The 17,136-nt window shown below is 45.4% G+C and overlaps 1 protein-coding gene across 2 annotated transcripts in view; it reads left to right on the top strand.

Moving 5' to 3' along the window:
* RASGRF1 (Ras protein specific guanine nucleotide releasing factor 1) overlaps nucleotides 1–15,765 on the top strand; it is a 130,000-nt gene extending 114,235 nt beyond the window's left edge. For both annotated transcript variants that reach the window (XM_054451592.2, XM_054451594.2), the window contains exons 25-27: nucleotides 3,292–3,409; nucleotides 4,768–4,836; nucleotides 14,435–15,765. In XM_054451592.2, coding sequence (XP_054307567.1) covers nucleotides 3,292–3,409; nucleotides 4,768–4,836; nucleotides 14,435–14,527 — 280 coding nt within the window. In that variant the 3' untranslated portion in view covers nucleotides 14,528–15,765. The remainder of the gene's footprint in view (nucleotides 1–3,291; nucleotides 3,410–4,767; nucleotides 4,837–14,434) is intronic.
* Nucleotides 15,766–17,136: the final 1,371 nt, after the last annotated feature.

Raw genomic sequence — 17,136 nt, 5'->3', positions numbered from 1 at the left:
TTCGGATGTGTGTGTGTGTGTGTTTGATTTCGGATGTGTGTGTGTGTGTGTGTGTGTGTGTTTGATTTCGGATGTGTGTGTGTGTTTGATTTCGGATGTGTGTGTGTGTTATGTGTGTGTGTGTTTGATTTCGGGTGTGTGTGTATGTGTGTGTGTGTTTGAGTGTTCTCTCATCCCCTCCTTCGTGGCCCCTCACTATAGAGCAAGCTTGTCCAATAAGGGCCGCATGTGGCCCGGGATGGTTTTAAATGCAGCCCAACACAAATTGGTAAACTTTCCTAAAACATTAAGAGATTTTTTTGTGATTTTTTTTCAGCTCATTAGCTATCGTTAGTGTGTTAGTGTATTTTATGTGTGGCCCAAGACAATTCTTCCAGTGTGGCCCAGGGAAGCGAAAAGATTGGCCGCCCCTGCGATAGAGGTAGTAAATAGGGACAGAGGTTAGCACTGGGGCTGGGCATGCTACTTGCAAGTGATTCGATTGCAAATCCACCACCTTCCCACAACTGGACCATGACTCCCCATAAATACCGGGGAATTCGACCCTCAGTGATCAGAGGACCTCTGATCCTTTTCACTGGTCTGGGTGGTCAGAAACCCCCAAAAGCCTTGAGAAACACTCCGAGTCCTTTGATCATTTGCAGTCAGCCTGCAGTCACCAGGCCTCCCGTTCTCCCTTCCATCCTTAGAGCACTCCACGGCTACCTGGCTACTGTCACACACGCAGGGTGAAGGGGGAGAGCACCTCTCAGAACCCACTGGTCAGCACTGCCACAGCCTTATGACTCCAGAGTTACTTCTTCTCAGATCTTTGGATTATTTTTCCATCAGACTCATAAGCCTGGGCTTCAGACTTGGAGTATGATAGAAAGGAAATGAAGAGCTGGCTGGGCACAGTGGCTCACACCTGTAATCTGAGCACTTTGGGAGGCTGAGGCGGGCAGATCACTTGAGCTTAGGAGTTCTAGACCAGCCTGGGCAACGTGGCAAAACCCTGTCCCTACCAAAAATACAAAAATTCACTGGGTATGGTGGTGCATGCATGTAGTCCAGCTACTTACGAGGCTGAGGCAGGAGGACCATTGGAGCCTAAGAAGTCAAGGCTGCGGTGAGCTGTGATTGTGCCACTACACTCCAGTCTAGGTAACAGAGTGAGACCCTGCCTCAAAAAAAAAAAGAAAAAGAAAAAGAAAGGAAGGAAATGGAGACCTGTGCATGTAATAATCATGGACTAGAAGGGTTGGAAGGATGCAAAGCAGCCCCTCCAGTGGCTGGACGTTCCTTACTCTTTTTTTTTTTTTTTTTATCACAAAGCACAGTAAATATATATATTTGAAATTACAAGCCTCTATACAAATGCATATATGCATCACAGGAACAAAAATTCCACAAAACAATATATACTTTTATTTCATTTGATGAAGTCAGATATTTTCTTTTTCACTTGTTATTTTTATTTGTTTTCAATTAAATAGAGATGGGGTCTCACTATGTTGCTCAGGCTGGTCTTGAACTGTTGGACTCAAGTGATCCTCCCACCTCAACCTCTCAAATCCCACTCCCTGGGATTACAGGAGTGAGCAACCACACCCGGCCCTTTTTCACTTTTTAAAAATTCTGGTCTACACCCTCTAAATTGATTTCAACACCCATGAAAGGGTCAGCCCTACATTTGGAAAAACACTTCTGTCTGCTGTGTACCTAACGCCAGGCATCTGCCTCCTTCACGACTTTGCCATACTGTGCCAACTGTACTTGTGTTTACCTAACAGCCTCTTTAAATTAATTCACTTTTTCCCAAAAAGAAATAAGAAGGAAATTTTTATATCATGGCAAATGGAAAACCAGCATACTTGCTGTAAATACAAGAATGCCATTTAAAAATATATGGTAAAAACAAAATAATGTTACTGAATTCTGGCCAAATACTGATGCTTGCCAACACTCTGATTCTGACACCTGTTGCTATTTGTTTAAAAAGATAAAATGTGAAAGGAGGAGAATGGCAAGTATCAAAAGTGTCAAAGTCACACTATCACCAAATGAGGTACTCTCCCTGAGCAGAAGGGAAAAAAGTAAAAATCCAATGTTTCTTACCACGTGAATTCATGTTATTTAATATCGTGCCTGTAAATCACCTAAAATCAGGTGTGAGACCACCTAAAATTGTCTTAGCTGGCATCATTGCTTTATACATGAGGAGCCTGAGGACCAGAGAGGGAAAGGCCTGGCCCAGGGTCACACAGCAGGCAGGTGAGGGACAGGGGCCAGGTTTCTGCTCTTGCTCTATCATCCTCCCGGCCTCACCTTCCTCCAGGTTAGCAGGGTTGCCAGGTGGCCACAAGGAGAGAAAGGTGAGATGGGCTGGGAATGAGGGTCACTGCACTGTGCTCGATGATGCTACCGCATCTGTTTGCTGAGCTGAGAGGAGGCGGCAGAGCACTGGGGAAGAGGCCCCAGAAGGAGCTAAAGGGAGCCCTGCTGGCACATAACGACCGCCAGGCTCCATCACAAGCTCCATCAACCCTTACCCAGCACCCAGCCAGGGGCACCAGAACACACTGGGAAGGAGCAGTAACAGGAGCCCTTGCTTTGGACCCAAAATCAGACAGGCATGGCCCATCACTCCAGGGGCCCAGCTCCCAAAGATGCAGTTCCCTACGAGTCACCAACCATGGAAACTATCACCCAACCCCCTGCCCCGAAGCCACTTTCAGGAAAGTGATCTGAGAGAGCAAGGGTTCCCCACCCTGGCATCCAAGCCCAGTGCTTAGGTGGGTGGGAGATGCCAGTGGAGACAGGAGAGGTCTCAGGGAGCAGAGACAAGGGTGTCAGATAGGGTGACTGGCAGGAGGTGGGGGGCTGGGGCTGCAGAGCCCTCCGGGAGGTGATTCGGGGGAGGATCTGGACGGGAGAGTCTCAGGGAGAGATAGGAAAGGTGAGTCCAGAGGGGCTGGTGACAGAGCCCAAGGACTGACTGGGACAGAAGGCAGAGAGGTAGGGGAGGACCTTCTGGCTCAGGGAGGAAAGAGACAATCTGAGATGCCCCAGTGGGTGTAAGAGGCCCCAGTCAGCATCATGTTGCCCTCACCACCCCAGAGGACTGGCCCTGAGACCTAGCCGACAGTCCTGGGCGTGTAGAATAGTCAGTCCTAGAGTGTAGTGTGATTCTTGGTGACTGCAAGTCCCTTTGCCTCTAGCAAAGCAAAAATTGCATGCGGGATGTTCTGTTCTTGGTAGACGTTACTTTTTTAAAATGAAAAACTTCTGTTAATGCCGTTTGCTTCCAAGTTGTGACCCACCCTGTGTCCCTTACCTGGGGATGTACCTCACCGACCTGGCCTTCATCGAGGAGGGGACGCCCAATTACACGGAAGACGGCCTGGTCAACTTCTCCAAGATGAGGATGGTGCGTTCCCCCCAGCCAGGCAGGGGAAGGGGGGCGTCGAAGCCCAGATGACTCAACCTGGGGCCCACCCACACTCTGCCCCACAAGGCCTAACCCGCTGCATAGGGTGCTCCCATTTGGGAGCCTGGGTCCAGCTTCCCCAATGAAAGCCATCACTATCATTGATAAGCAGTTAGAATCTGGCAGGCCCTGAGCCATGCTTTCGCCGGCATTTCCTCCTCTAGTCCTGACAGTCTGAGAGGTAGCTGCTCTTCTTATTCTGCACCTTTCAGATGAGCATACAGGCTGAGTGAGGTCAAGTGAGCAGCCCAAGGTCACCCCACAAGTAAAAGGGCAGAGCCAGGTCTGGAGCCCGGGTCCAGGTGACTCCAAAGCCCCACACTGTTATTCACACCCATCCGTATTGTTCATATCGACACTTGCTTGATGTGGACAAAGTAAAACCACTTACACAGCACCTCCTAAAAGAATAAGTTTTCAGTTTTCCCAGAAAAATCTAGAACCTGGGATAAGGGCTGAGGAGACTTCTCCCATCAGAAACAGGATTCTAACCGTCTCCTTCTCCCCTCTCACTTCAACCAGAAAGCCTCTACTTGCACCGGTTTTATATAATGGGCCTCCACATTAGATGTTTGTTGGATGGAAAGGGTTTTTTCAGGCACCATCCTGAAGAGCGAAAAGCCCCTTTTCATCGTGTCTTGTGCACAGCAGGCGCTAAGGAAGTGGCAGATGCCTTTAACTTTTGCTGGAGTTGTGGGGTTTTGTTTTAGTGATGGTAGGTAGCTTATGCCACTAATTAAAGGAGATTTTTTTCTTCTCTCAGTCACATAGTGTAATTTACCTATAGAGTCTTGACAAGTCTTGGAAGCAGATTTCTGCTTTAAAAAAAAAAAAATGAGGCCGGGTGTGGTCGCTCACACCTATAATCCCAGCACTTTGGGAGCTGAGGCAGGTGGATCACTTGAGGTCAGAAGTTCGAGACCAGCCTGGCCAACATGGTGAAACCCCATCTCTACTAAAAATACAAAAATTAGCTGGGCGTGGTGGCGTGCACCTGTAATCCCACCTACTCAGGAGGCTGAGGCAGGAGGATCACTTGAACCCAGGAGACAGAGGTTGCAGTGAGCCAAGATCACGCCACTGCACTCCAGCCTGGGCGACAGAGTGAGACTCCATCTCAAAAAATAAAAATAAAAACAAACACACATGATGCCTCCATGGGACTTTCCAGGAGGCAACATGTATGGAATTAAGAGGCTGACTTCAGATTTAGCTGTTGATGCCCCTTCAGTTCTGCAAAGTTGGGGGTGGAACTAAGAGAGCAAACTGCATTCTGAAACTCTCCTTCCTTCCCACAGATATCCCATATTATCCGAGAGATTCGCCAGTTTCAACAAACTGCCTACAAAATAGAGCACCAAGCAAAGGTAAGCTGTGCCTTTTCCTGGTCACTTGCATGCTTTCACAGTGGCTCTGTCTAGGCTACCTTCCACCCTTTCCCCTCCATACCCGTCCACCTTCCCTTCCAGAATTCTCAAACGCCATCCCTGTAAGGAAGGCTTCCCTAGTCCCTATTTCTTCAAATTGGGCCTGTGTTCATCTTGTGACTCTTGTCTGATTTTACCTGCCATAGGATGGTTTATATTCATGTCTAATCTCCCCCAGGGCAAGAGAGGCAGAGTTGATAACATCTGTTTCTGAAAGGTACTATGCTTACAAGTGACAAAATCCGCAGATATGAGGAGTGCACAGTGAAATGTCCCCCAGCCACCTAGTTCCCCTTCCAAAGGCAACATTTCCACCTGTTTCTTGTGTCTAGGTCCACAGGCAGTCCATAAACACAAGCCGACTTTGCATACCATTCTCTAGCATACTATACACTGCTCAGTATCATTCCTTTTTTTCCTTCATAATATATCCTCATAAGAGATCATTCACTATTAAAATAGAAGCATCCTCATTCTTTCTTACAGCTGCAGAGAAATCTATTTATTTAGCCAATCCTCTGTATTGATGGACATTTAGGTTGTTTTGATCTTTTGCTGCTACAGACAAGGCACAAAGAAATACTTTGTACATCCAGAAACAGGCAGGGAGGGCCATAGGGTATGGATCCCAGGGTCTGTGCTGCTCTGAGGGCCTAGAGAGCCTTACTGGAGGAGGAGAATCCTGGAAGAGTTTTCCTGGTTGGGGTGGACATGTCTTTCTTGCAGGGAGACAGGCTTGTGCAAGGCTAAGAACAGTGACCCCACCACCACCACCACCACCAAATGGCTGGCTGCAGAGAGTAGCATCAGGCCTGCCAGAAACAGATGGAACTGGTGGGATCCTAAAAGGATCAGGGACTTTGTCCGTAGGACCATAGGAAGCCCTGAAAGGAGGTTATATAATTGGACTAGTTTGCATTTTTAAAAGATTACAAGGCTATGTAAGAGAATGGTTGGTCTGAAAAAAAAAAAAGTCTCAGCTAGCCAAAAAGAAAAAAAAATTGTTTAATAAAAAAGAATGGTTGGCATGTTAGTCTCATTACATTATTCAAAGCCTGTAATGTAGGCCCCATTTTACAGATAAAATAACAGATTTGCTAACCCAGACTCTTGGGCTCCCAATCCTATGACTTTTCTTTTCTTTTCTTTTTTGTTTTTCTTGAGACAGAGTCACTCTGTCGCCAGGCTGGAGCGCAGTGGTACATCTTGGCTCGCTGCAACCTCCACCTCCCGGGTTCAAGCAATTCTTCTGTCTCAGCCTCCCGCATAGCTGGGATCTGGGACTTTGTCCTTAGGACCATGGGAAGCCCTGAAAGGAGGTTATATAATTGGACTAGTTTGCATTTTTGAAAGATTGCAAGGCCATGTAAGAGAACGGCTGGTCTGGCACGCCACTATGCCCCAATGATTTTTGTATTTTTAGTAGAGACAGAGTTTCACCATATTGGTCAGGCTGGTCTCAAACTCCTGACCTCAGGTGATCCACTCACCTCAGCCTCCCAAAGTGTTGGGATTACAGGCATGAGCCACCACGCCCAGCCTCCAATCCTATGACCTTTCTTCTCTGCCCAGAGATCTAGCATCTTAACCTCCTAGTGTGCAGTTCACAAAAACATCCACTCCAGACACACCCTCAAGCACACCAGAAAATCAAGCTTTTATTGTTTTTCCCTTCTAATGTCCTTTGTGGTCAATGCGTTTTTTGAGAATGTGTCTATTTTTTGCCATGTTCTGAGAACTCATGATCTGCTTTATAGCTGATAGCCATATCAAAGGAGAAAAATTGGTGGACTAACTACAATTAGTTAAACTGGCCACTTTTGCTTTGCTTTCCATTCATTCTCTCACTCCATAAATATGCATTGAGCAAGTCCTACATGCCAAGGACTATAGTAGGCTCTTGGCTCAGCAGTGAACAAAACAGATAAACTCTTAGCCCTCACTTGCGTTCTAGAGGGAGATAGACTAAGAGGAAAAAATATAATATGACAGATGATTATTACAACCTTGGAAGAAATGAAGCAGGGGAGAGGAATGGGAGGTTGGGAAAGGAATAGGGGGCCATAGAATCCTGGAATTTTCTTTTCTTTTCTTTTCTTTTTTTTTTTGAGACAGAGTCTTATTCTGTCACCCAGGCTGCAGTGCAATGGCGCAATCTCAGCTCACTGCAACCTCTGCCTCCCGGGTTCAAGTGATTCTTCTGCCTCGGCCTCCTGAGTAGCTGGGACTACAGGTGTGCGCCACCACGCCCGGCTAATTTTTGTACTTTTAGTAGAGACGGGGTTTCACCATGTTGGTCAGGCTGGTCTCAAACTCCTGACCTCGTGATCCGCCCGCCTCAGCCTCCCAAAGTGCTGGGATTACAGGCGTGACCTAGGATTTTCAATGTCGGACAAAACAGAAATAAAGGGCATCATGAGCCACAACATCACCTATGTTATGCATCAAAGTGTTTGAATCTAATCAGGAGGAACCAACAGACAATTTCAGAATATGGGACATTCTGAGAGACAACTGCTCTATAACTCAGTGGTGTGGTAGTAAATGTTAAACTGGTCTTGGGGGTAGAGGATTGAGTCTTGATGTGTAGCATTTGCTGTTGAAGAGAAAAACGATTGGAGCACTTGTTAAAAATGGTAAAATTGGAACACTTGTTTAAAATAGTAGGTTTATTCAAACCTAATGCAATAGAGGCCAAGACTGTTTCTTGGGGGACAGAGATTGAACTCAACTGCAAATACAACAGGGACAGGTGGGGATTTGTAGTCAATGGGCCAAGAAAGGGGGTCAGTGGATGGAAAATTACTAAGAGGAGATAGCAAAAGTAGGGGAACTCTTGCTAAACTGGCCTAACAAGGTTTTTATTAAAGTCAGGCCAAGGACTTCAGATATCAGGGGTGGAGAATGAAGAATTTGAGCAGATATCAAGGTGGGGGGATTCTTGCTAAAAGCAAGCCAAATTTGAAGCCTAGGCATGAAGAGAGCTCAGAGGAGCCTGTTAGGTGATGCCGGCAGGGCCACTTTCAAACCACCACCCGGACATCACTGAAAGCAGAGTTGGGAACAGAGGCTAAAAATTGGCACATGCAGGCTGGCATGAGCCAGCTCCAACACGCTACTGCATATACTCTTCAAAAATATCAATGTCTTTTAGCAATAAAATATTTTCAATTAAAAATATATATATTTGCTGAGAGTAGTGGCTCATGCCTGTAAATCCCAGCACTTCAGGAGACTGAGGCAGGAGGATCACTTGAGCCTAGGAGTTTGAAGTGAGCCTGGGCAACATAGGGAGATCAGAGATCCTATCTCTAGCAAAAATCATAATAATAATTAGCTGAGCATGGTGGTGCGCACCTGTAGTCCCATCTACTCAGGAGTCTGAGGCAGGAGGATCACTTGAGCCCAGGAGTTCAAGGCTGTAGTAAGCTATAAGTGCACCACTGCACACTAGCCTGGGCAACAGAGTGAGGCTTTGTGTCTAAAAATAAAATACACACACACACACACACACACACATACATACGTATATCGATGTCATGAAAAATAAAAAGACTGAAACACACAGGCTGGGCTCAGTGGTGGGCTTTTAATCCTAGCACTGTGAGAGGCAGAGGGAGGAGGCTACTTGAGTTCAGGAGTTCAAGATCAGCAACATAGTGAGACCCTGTCTCTATAATGAAAAAAAAAATTTTTCAAAAAAAAATAATAAAATAAGACTAAATCATATGACATCTAAATGCAATGTGTGAATGTTGGTTAGATCTGGGATTTTAAAAAAACAGCTATAAAGATTATTTTATTCATTAAAACTTGAAGAAATTTGAATCTGATCTGTACATCAGCTAATTTTATTTTATTGATATTAAATGTCCTAGGTGTAATGATGTTACGGTTATGTACGAGAATGTCTGTGTTCTTAGGAGATGCATGGCTGAAGTATTCGGTGGGGGAAACACTACACTACCTTCAAATGGTTCAGCCCTCAGAAAAAGGATTATACATATATGTTGTATGCATAGTTTTTATATTTTTTAAATAAAAAGTTGGCAGGAAAAGAGACAACAGTAAAAGCATTAACCATGGAAAAACAGATATAAATACTGGAAGAAATATGTAAAACAGGACTATCCACTAGAAATATAATGCAAGCTACATATGTAACTTTAAGTATCCTACAGGGCCACATTTTTTCAACTTATTTTTATTTATTTATTTATTTATTTTAGTTTTTTGAAACAGGATCTCACCCTGTCACCCAGGCTGGAGTGCTATGGTGTGATCTTGGCTCACTGTAGCCTCGACCTCTTGAGGTTCAAGCGATCCTCCTACCTCACCCTCCTGAATAGCTGGGACTGCAGGCGTTCACCATTACACCCAACTAATTCTTTTATATTTTTTGTAGAAACAGGGTTTTGCCATGTTGTCCAGCCTGGTCTCGAACTCCTGGCCTCAAGTGATCTGCCTGCCTCGGCCTCCCAAAGTGCTGGGATTACAGGAATGAGCCACTGCATCTGGCCTTTTGTTTGTTTGTTTGTTTGTTTGAGGCAGGGTCTCACTCTGTCACCCAGGCTTGAATGCAGTGACACAATCATAGCTCACTGCAACTTCAGCTTCCCCGGCTTAAGGTATGACCACACCCAGCTAATTTTTTATTTTTTTATAGAGACAGGGTCTGCCCATGTTGAACTCCTGCGCTCAAGTGATCCTCTCGTCTTGGCCTCCCAAAGAGCTGGGATTACAGGTTTGAGCCACCATTCCCAGCCTCATTTTTTTTTAAAGCAAAAAGAAATAGGTAAAATTAACTATAATAATATATTTTATTTAATACAATATATCCAAATAATTGTCAGTTCAGCATGTAATCAATATAAAAATTGACTGAGATATTTTACTTTATTTTATTCATACTAAACTTTCAAAACTCCAGTGTGTATTTTACATGTCACATCTTAATTCAGATGAGCCCTGTTCCAAGTGCTCAGTAGCTACATGTGGCTAATGGCTGCTGCACTGGATTTGGGGGGCTCTGTAAGAACTTAAAATGGCTATCTCTAGAGAGCCAGGCCTGGTGGCTGAGAAGGGGCAACAGAGGATTGCTGTTTTTCATTATGAACCATTAAATGCTACTTGGCTTTTTAAATTACATAAAATAAGGTATAAATTAATTTTATATCTAAAATAAGATATAAATCAACTTTAAAATAAAAAGAAATAAAAATGCAATTTAAAAATAAATAGTCCCAGGCCTGGCACGGTGGCTGTCGACTGTAATCCCAGCACTTTGGGAGGCCAAGGCAGGAGAATTGCTTGAGGCCAGAAGTTTGAGACCAGCCTAGGCGACAGAGTAAAAGCTCCCAACTCTACAAAAAAAATAAAAAAAATAAAAACATTAGCCAGGCGTGGTGGCTCATGCCTGTAGTCCCAGCTACTCAGGAGGCTAAGGCAGAAAGATTACTTGAGCCCAGGAGGTCGAGGCTACAGTGAGCCGTGATCATGCCACTGCACTGCAGCCTGGGCAACAGAGTGAGATCCTGACTCTGTTAAAAAAAAAAAAAAAAAAAAAATTTAAGTCCTCATGGTCTGGTAGGGAAGCTTTGAGTTTTCGAGCATGGCTCTTAGAGGATAAACACATGGTGATTTTAATAACAAGATCAAACACTGAATCCATCAGCTTAAAGCACTAAGGGAATCAGGCCCAAGCCGCTGGGGGTTCAGAATGGCTCCTTGGCCAATTAACAGCAGCAAGCCAGAGCCTGCTCAGCACCTCTGGGACTCCTCCCTCTGCCTTATTCAACACCAACCAGCCTCCACCCAGCCCACTGTCACATCCTTCTCTCAGTCAACCAGGGAACACCTCGGTTCAAACCCTGGCAAAGCCACTTACCAGCTGTGTTACCTTCTGCCTCAACTGTAACATGAGATTCTTTTATTTTATTTTTGAGATGGAGTTTCACTCTGTCACCCAGGCTGGAGTGCAGTGGTGCGATCTCGGCTCACTGCAACTTCTGCCTCCCGGTTCAAGTGATTCTCCAGCCGCAGCCTCCCAAGTAGCTGTGAATACAGGTGCCCGCCACCATGCCCGACTAATTTTTGTATTTTTAGTAGAGACGGGGTTTCACCACATTGGCCAGGCTGGTCTCAAACTCCTGACCTCAAGTGATCCACCTGCTTTGGCATCCCAAAGTGCTGGGATTATAGACATAAGCCACTGCGCCCACTGGTAACATGAGATTCTTATACCAGTGTGGGATGGGTTGTTTTTGATGATTAAATATGACAACCTTTGTAAAAGGACTCTATAAAAAGCATTGCTGTCTGATGCAAGAACTCATGCATACATGAGTAACAGTTGGTTTCTGGTCTCCATGAATGAGTGAGGGGATTTTGAGGGCCTGTTGAGGGGGTCTAATGTGGCTAAAGAGGGGGGTTGTTGGCAACTGCAGGGCTAGAGCCCCTGCTTTGGGGGCAAGAACTTCAGGGAAAGAGCAGAGGGATTTAAAGGCAGTAGGTCTCCAGTGTCCATGTGCATCCGAATTACGCTCACCAAAAAGAGTGAGTTGTACTGTATGTACCTTTTTTTAAGTAAAATGATACTTAATCCTTGACAAGCCTACTCTGCTGACAGTGTTGGCCGTTGTAGTAAGAAACCCATGATCCTTCTCCTAGGGATTTATGCTTTAAAACCTTAGTTGAGGCAAAAGGCTATATTCGAGAAGATCTTCATTGCAACATTTATTTTATATATAAAATATCAAAAAACCTGAAAATGGCTGGGCACGGTGGCTCATGCTTGTAATCCCAGCACTTTGGGAGGCCGAGGAGGGTGGATCACCTGAGGTCAGGAGTTCTCGACCAGCCTGGCCAACATGGTGATACTTAATAGTATAAGTGAAAGCATACCAAGTGCTATCCATTCCATAGGTACAACTATGGAAAAGTACTTTTGTATTTTAAGAACTAGATGATCACACAAAAAAATGAAAACAGTTATTTTAGAGTGGTGAGATTACGGGCTTCTGTTTTTCTCCAAAAATGTATTTTATATTGTCACGTCCTTTATTCTACAATAAAAAATATTAAGATAAGAGTATCAACATAACTCAGCAGTATTTGAGGGTCTGTGTTTGTGTGTTCATCCAGCCTGGGAACCACAGAGTTGCCATGTGGATCACACAGGGCTCATCCAGAAGGCACCGTGGTCACACTGGGCCCTGGAAAGTCTTAGAAGTTACCAAGAAAATTTCAGGGTTTTCTTCCATCTCCTGCTTTTGTCTCCTTAAACTTTGATGTGCAATACAAATAAATATTACTGGCCGGGGCCAGTGGCTCATGCCTGTGATCCCAGCACTTTGGGAGGCCGAGGCAGGCAGATCACCTTAGGTCAGAAGTTCGAGACCAGCCTGGCCAACATGGTGAAACCCTGTCTCTACTAATAATACAAAAATTAGCCAGGCATAGTGACGCCTGCCTGTAATCCCAGCTACTCGGGAGGCTGAGGCAGAAGAATCACTTGAACTCGGGAGGCGGAGGTTGCAGTGAGCGAAGATGGCGCCACTGTACTCCAGCCTGGGCGACAAGAGTGAATCTCCCCCTCAAAAAATAAATAAATAAATAAATATTACTGCTCCTCAGACTTCTTTCATTAACAGCTTTGCAATGGTGGTATATGCTGCCAGTCTCCCTCAAAAGTACAATGTCTTAGGAAAATTAGCCTGACTTAGCCAAGTCAGGTCAAGAGTTCAACACCAGCCTGGCCAATATGACAAAACCCCGTCTCTGCTAAAACTGATCCTGCACATGCTCACTATGGAGGAAACTAATCAGTTTGCTGATCCCCAGCGGGCTTGGGAGGTAGAGATTCATGCATTCTAGAAAGGACTGTTCACATGACACTACTATCTAGGTATAAAAGACTATTTCACACGGTCATAAAATCACCATGTCTTTATCAGTGGGTGTAGGTTAAACCAGACTGTGATATCTAAAGTCATCTTCCTAGAAGTGGTGGGAATGAGCTGCTAATCAGACATAGTAATCACTTTATCTGTGGCTATTAATCAGCATAGCAGACAGCTGGTTCCAACCTTTATAGTAGCAGAGTCAATTAGCCAAGAAAAAAGCAGCAGACTTTATTTTTCTCAAGCAGCTATCAAAAGATTCCCAAACATATAATAAGAAAATTTGGCCAGGCACGGTGGCTCGCCCCTGTAATCCCAGCACTTCAGGAGGCCAAGGCAGGTGGATCACTTGAGGCCAGGAATTCAAGACCAGCCTGGCCAACATGGCAAAACCCTGTCTCTACTAAAAATACAAAAATTAGCCAGGCATGGTGGTGCACGCCTGGGATCCCAGCTACTCAGGAGGCTGAGACAGGACAATCGCTTGAACCCGGGAGGCAGAGGTTGCAGTGAGCCCGGATTGCACCACTGCACTCCAGACTGGGCGACAGAGCAAGATGCTGTCTCAAAAAAAAAAGAAAATTTTTTTCTTTCTGCTCTGGATTTATGTAGTGGGGAAAAATGTGCCTTTAGTTCCAAACAACTGGCAAGTAAGTAAGTCTTGGAAAGATACTTTTTGGAGCAGGGGGCTGCCTGTGAGGTTAGAGCTCAGATCTCTCTTGCACATTTAATGTGCAGGCATTCAGCAAAATGCTTCAGAGCAGGAGTGGGGTGGGGAGAGAGGAGAAGACAGGATAACCTAACTCATGTGAGTGCACCTTTCTGATTTTCCACTCTTAAGATTTCTCCCCAGGGTGAGAAAAAGGGAGGCTCTTCTTTCACACAGCCTCCATTTCCACTTGCCTCTCTTGGAGTGAATCTCTCACAGTACCATGTAATGCTAGTATTTAAATATATTTTGTCCCAACATTTTATTATAAAACTTTTTATTTTATTTTAAGACAAGGTCTGTACCCAAGCTGGGGTACAGTGGTGTGAACACAGCTCACTGCTGCCTTGACCTCCTGGGCTCAAGTGATCCTGCTGCCTCAGCCTCGCATGTACCTGGAACCACAGGTGCACACCACAATACCCAGCTCCTTTTTTGATTTTTTGTAGAAACAGGGTCTCACTTTGTTGCCCAAGCTGGTTTCAAACTCCTGGGCTCAAGCGATCCTCCTGCCTCAAGCTCCCAAGGTGCTGGGATTAGAGGCATGAGCCACCACGCCTAGCCTTATGAAACTTTTCAAATATACAGAAACACTGACAGAATTGTGACAGACAGATCAAACATACAGAAACACTGGCAGGATTGTGAACACATATATCCGCCACCTAGTTTCTACAATTGACTTTTTTTTACTTTTGTACCAATCTTAATATTATGACAATATTAAATAATAATCCTAAGACGATACTTATGTCGACTACTTAAAACTTATGTCAAGATGGAACACTACTGAATGCATTTTTGCCTCATATGCCCACCTGACTCTCCCCAGTAAGAGGCTTGGGCCCTAGGAGATAAAAGGCATCCACAGTCAGTACTATGGAGGTCCCACAACCCTCCCATTCCCTTTTCTCTTTTCTTTTCTCAGGTAACGCAATATTTACTGGACCAATCTTTTGTAATGGATGAAGAAAGCCTCTACGAGTCTTCTCTCCGAATAGAACCAAAACTCCCCACCTGAAGCTGTGCCCAGCCCAGACCCAGCTGCTCCCGGGGACACGTGCTAGATGATACTGTACATAATCGTTTGGTTTCACTGGATTTTCTTCTTCAGTATGTGCTTCTCCAAGAATACAAATTGTCCTTGTTCTTAGATTCCTGTAGAACCGGAATATGAATTTCTGCACCGTTTCAGACTTCGCCCACCCATCCCTCCCCTCGTCTCCTGCAGTGCCTGTTTCTTTTAAACAGCTGTACTCTTGGTCCCTCTTCCCTAGACTCCTCACTCTTCTCAGAGGGGAAACAGCACCCTTGCATACAAGAATCTTAGACTCCAGTCCTGCTTCCGTCCCTCCCCAGCCCAGGCTCCTGGGTTGAGGTGGCCACCCAGGCATCCTCCCAGCATGTTCCATGTAGTTGTTATAACTGGGTGGGGGGTGGGGGGCGGTGGGAGGGGGAAACCATACCCTGAAGTCCAGTCATTGACAAATCTTCCCGCTGATGGTGATGTCAATTTCCAAAGCAGCTTCTCCAGCCAAAATCGCAGGTCTCAAAACTCCCCATGTGTCTCCCAGTAACCTGGACGGAAGGGAGTCCTCTCTGCTCAGAACCACACCCCTCGTACCAATGCTGCCATCTCGTTCAGGCCCCACGTTGCTCCTTGCTCTAGGATTAACACCAGATAGCATGAATAGCAGTCTCAATACAACTGGATGAGGCCCTAGACTTCCCGAGGAAATGGAGTCACAAACACCAAGCCACGTCGACTCTTGCCGACCACTGGCCCAGCATCCACTGAAAGTCGGGAACACAAAAATGTCACTTTTCCTCTTTAAGCTGCCTAACGGTCACTACAAGCTTACATTGAGATGCTCTAAGTCTGTATACCTTGTGATAATTAGTACCACACTGTAGAATTAGGAAATCAATAACCAAGTGTTTTTATTGCATATACTGTAGTCCTGTCTAAATGCCTTCTAGCAGGAATATAGTAATGTAGTGCTTATTCTGTGAATATTACCATGTATTTTTTACACTGTACAGTATAGAAAACACAGGTTAACTCCGAAGTGGCAGGCATGCTCCACTACAACAGACAGACAACTTTTGCTGTAAGCAATACCTAGTGGTATGAGAATTCTATTTCAAGTCCTAAAATATTTCAACTTACAGCTTGTTTGGAAAAAAATTTCCATTTTTGTAAAAATATATGTTTCCTGATTACCTCTTGCTAATAAATCTATTCTATCTCAGGGTGAACAGTGAGTTTTGATGGGTTTCATTCATTCAGTCAAGGAATATTTGATGAGCACTTGCTCTTTACCCAGCCCAGGCTGGGACCGGAGATCCAGAGTGTCAAGGACAGCATCCCTGCTTTTTAGACACCAACAGTTTGATGGGGAAGACTGTTTCAGTTGCCTATTGCACCAAGAACAAGCCACTCCAAAACATAATGGCTTAAAACCATTTTTGTTACCTTTCACAGTTCTGTGGGTTGACTGGGTCCAGCTGTCAGTTCTTATTTGGAGTCTCTCATGACGTTTCAGTCACACAGCAACTGGGACTGGAGTCATCTGAAGCCTCAACTGGACCGGGTGGTGCTCTAGTTGGTGCACCAAGATGGCGCTGTCACATGGCTGGATGTTGATGTCTGCTGGGCTGCACTGGGGCTGTTCATGGGAGCATCCACACGTGGCCTCTCTGTGTGGCTTGGGCTCCTCACAGTCTGGCAGCTGGGTTCCAAGAGCGACTGTTCCAGCAGCCTCAGGCAGAAGCGGCAAGGCTGCCCAGACGCCATCCTGCCCAGATGCGTCCTCACTGTCACCCAGGAAGGGAAGCCCCAGAACACCACCCTCAGTCACAGGCATGGGGCCCACTGCAAGGCACAACCCACTCCAGAGCGCCCAAGGCCACCTCCCCTGGGACCTGCAGCCAGCTGGCTCCATAACTGCTTTTCCGTTTCCTCCAGGCATTTTCATCCTAGCCCTACTTTGTGCTGGGATCTGAGGGGGATAGCAAGCGGAGAAAGAAGGGATCTAGAGGGAGAAGTTTCTAGATCCTTCTTTTGACTGCCAGCTGGTTTTGATTGCCAGCTTTACCTGCTTCATGAGCTCAACCAAGTCACTTAACCTCTCAGAGCTTCAGTGTTCTCATCTGAAAAACGGGGATGAAAATGGTATCTCATTACAGAGTAGAATTAAATGAATTATTATAATTAACGGTATTAAGTACTATTAAAACAGTTAATGGTAAAGAAGGAAGAGTGTGTTTTGAGGTGCCAATGAAGTAGTATAAGACAAGCTGCTTTGTTAAGCAAGACATCAGCTGTTACTCCTGGCACCAAAAGCCATCCTGGGGTTCCATGGGTCAGTGGCCTTGATACCAAAACAAACTCGGGTCCACCTGCCTGGCACAGCAAAGCCAAGCACTGACATTGGGATTGCAGCGAGAGAAAGTGAGGCATTTATTGCAAGGGCACCAAGCAAGATGAATCACGCCGCTCATGCTTAACACCTGAACTTAAGTCTTTACCCTACCTGATGGCTTACAGGTAAGAGTTTTTAAAGTTGGGATGGCAGGGGTTACAGGCAAGGTCATAAATCAACACACAGAGGCTATACATTGGTTGAC

This window comes from Pongo pygmaeus, chromosome 16 (assembly GCF_028885625.2).
Source record: "Pongo pygmaeus isolate AG05252 chromosome 16, NHGRI_mPonPyg2-v2.0_pri, whole genome shotgun sequence".
In the NCBI taxonomy this organism is placed as follows: Eukaryota; Metazoa; Chordata; class Mammalia; order Primates; family Hominidae; genus Pongo; species Pongo pygmaeus.
This window is presented reverse-complemented; position numbering and strand designations above follow the sequence as displayed.